At 36.9% G+C, this 1531-nt stretch overlaps 1 protein-coding gene across 1 annotated transcript; it reads left to right on the forward strand.

Annotated features, from left to right (window-relative positions):
- Positions 1-120: 120 nt before the first annotated feature.
- On the forward strand, positions 121-1353 carry LOC109592648 (dynamin-like 120 kDa protein, mitochondrial). Its single transcript, XM_020008044.1, has 5 exons — positions 121-217; positions 363-406; positions 462-524; positions 695-762; positions 1254-1353. The coding sequence occupies exons 1-5, from the start codon at positions 177-179 to the stop codon at positions 1335-1337; spliced, it is 300 nt and encodes a 99-aa protein (XP_019863603.1). The 5' UTR covers positions 121-176; the 3' UTR covers positions 1338-1353.
- Positions 1354-1531: the final 178 nt, after the last annotated feature.

Genomic DNA, 1531 nt, shown 5'->3' on the forward strand with positions numbered 1-1531 from the left:
TTCAGGAATTCCCAATCATTAGATTAAGGCATTTTAGCCAAACCAAACCTTGTAATAATTGATATCTTATACCAGCCTAATCTGTAGTTTATCTATAACCTAGCTATCAGCTAGTCTAGTAGAGCCCTTGTCATAACTCTTATACTGTATTGTATGTGTAGACTGTTACTACAGGCATGGCTGCCAATACTAGGGAAGATATCATGAAAATGTGTCGGTTAGTGATACAATGTACATATGTCATGTTTATGATATTTTAATAATGCACATACACACACACACACACACACATACACACATACACACATACACGTACACACACATACACACACATTCATTCATTCATTGATTCATTGATACAGTCAGTATATGCAGAATCCTAATGCCATAGTCATGTGTGTACAAGGTAATGTCCATTAGCTGTTAATGATTGATGAGGATTGTTGGTGTATTTGTTTAAGATGGGTCAGTTGATGCTGAGAGGAGTATTGTCACTGATTTGGCTAGTCAAGTGGATCCTAATGGTATGTCTGTTGATTAATTTTTTATCAAGATTATTCTCCCCCCTCTCTCTCTCTCCCTCTCCCTCTCCCCCTCTCTCTCTTTCTCCCTCTCTCTTTCCTTTCTTTCTCCCTCTCTCTTTCCTTTCTTTCTCCCCCTCTCTCTCTCCCTCTCCCTCTCTCTCTCTCCTCAGGTCACAGAACTATATTTGTATTGACTAAGGTTGACATGGCAGAGAGCAATGGATTGAAGCAAGAGAGAGTAAGTTATGCCTCCTCCACTCCCCCACACTATATTATCTTTAATCATGACACCTGGCTCTTTCTCTCCTGTCTTTTTCCTCTCCTCTCTCTCTCTCCCTCTCATACTCTTTCCTAATCAAATCCACCTACACCATACATGTGTACATGTACATTTCTGCTCTTGCTCTATTAGCTACAATGTATGTACTATATATGCACGGTCTTAATCTGCCCATCATTGACTGTTAATATACATGTACATGTACATATACACATACAGTAAAACCTGCTATTATGGACACTCTAAAATAAGGAGGCCTCTATAATCAGGACAGGTAGTATCAGTCCCAATACAATATAAATGTGTATTAATGAACCTCTGAAATAAGAACAGGTTCATAATCAGGAGGGTATTATTGGGTACCAAGGTGTCCAGAATAGACAGGCCTGACTGTATACACATTATTCCATTCATTCTTCACTCACTCAGTAATCTTCCTTCTCTTTTAGATATTATCAATACTGGATGGCTCATTATTCCCAATGAAAGCTCTAGGATATTATGCTGTGGTGACAGGAAGAGGTCAGTGTTGATAATTGTGTCAACAATTAGTCGACTGTGCCAGTGAGAGTTTACACAATAACAATGTATTTGATGTATCATCATGTCAGCCTAAATCTGTTGTTGTTTTAAATCAGATTCCAATCATTCTAAGAAGTAAAAATAATTTATTATTATAAATACTGGGATTAAAATAATAAATAATTATAATTAAAATAATTAATAA

The sequence above is a fragment of the Amphimedon queenslandica genome, unplaced genomic scaffold (assembly GCF_000090795.2).
Source record: "Amphimedon queenslandica unplaced genomic scaffold, v1.1 AMPQUscaffold_4453_Cont23569, whole genome shotgun sequence".
Classification (NCBI taxonomy): domain Eukaryota; kingdom Metazoa; phylum Porifera; class Demospongiae; order Haplosclerida; family Niphatidae; genus Amphimedon; species Amphimedon queenslandica.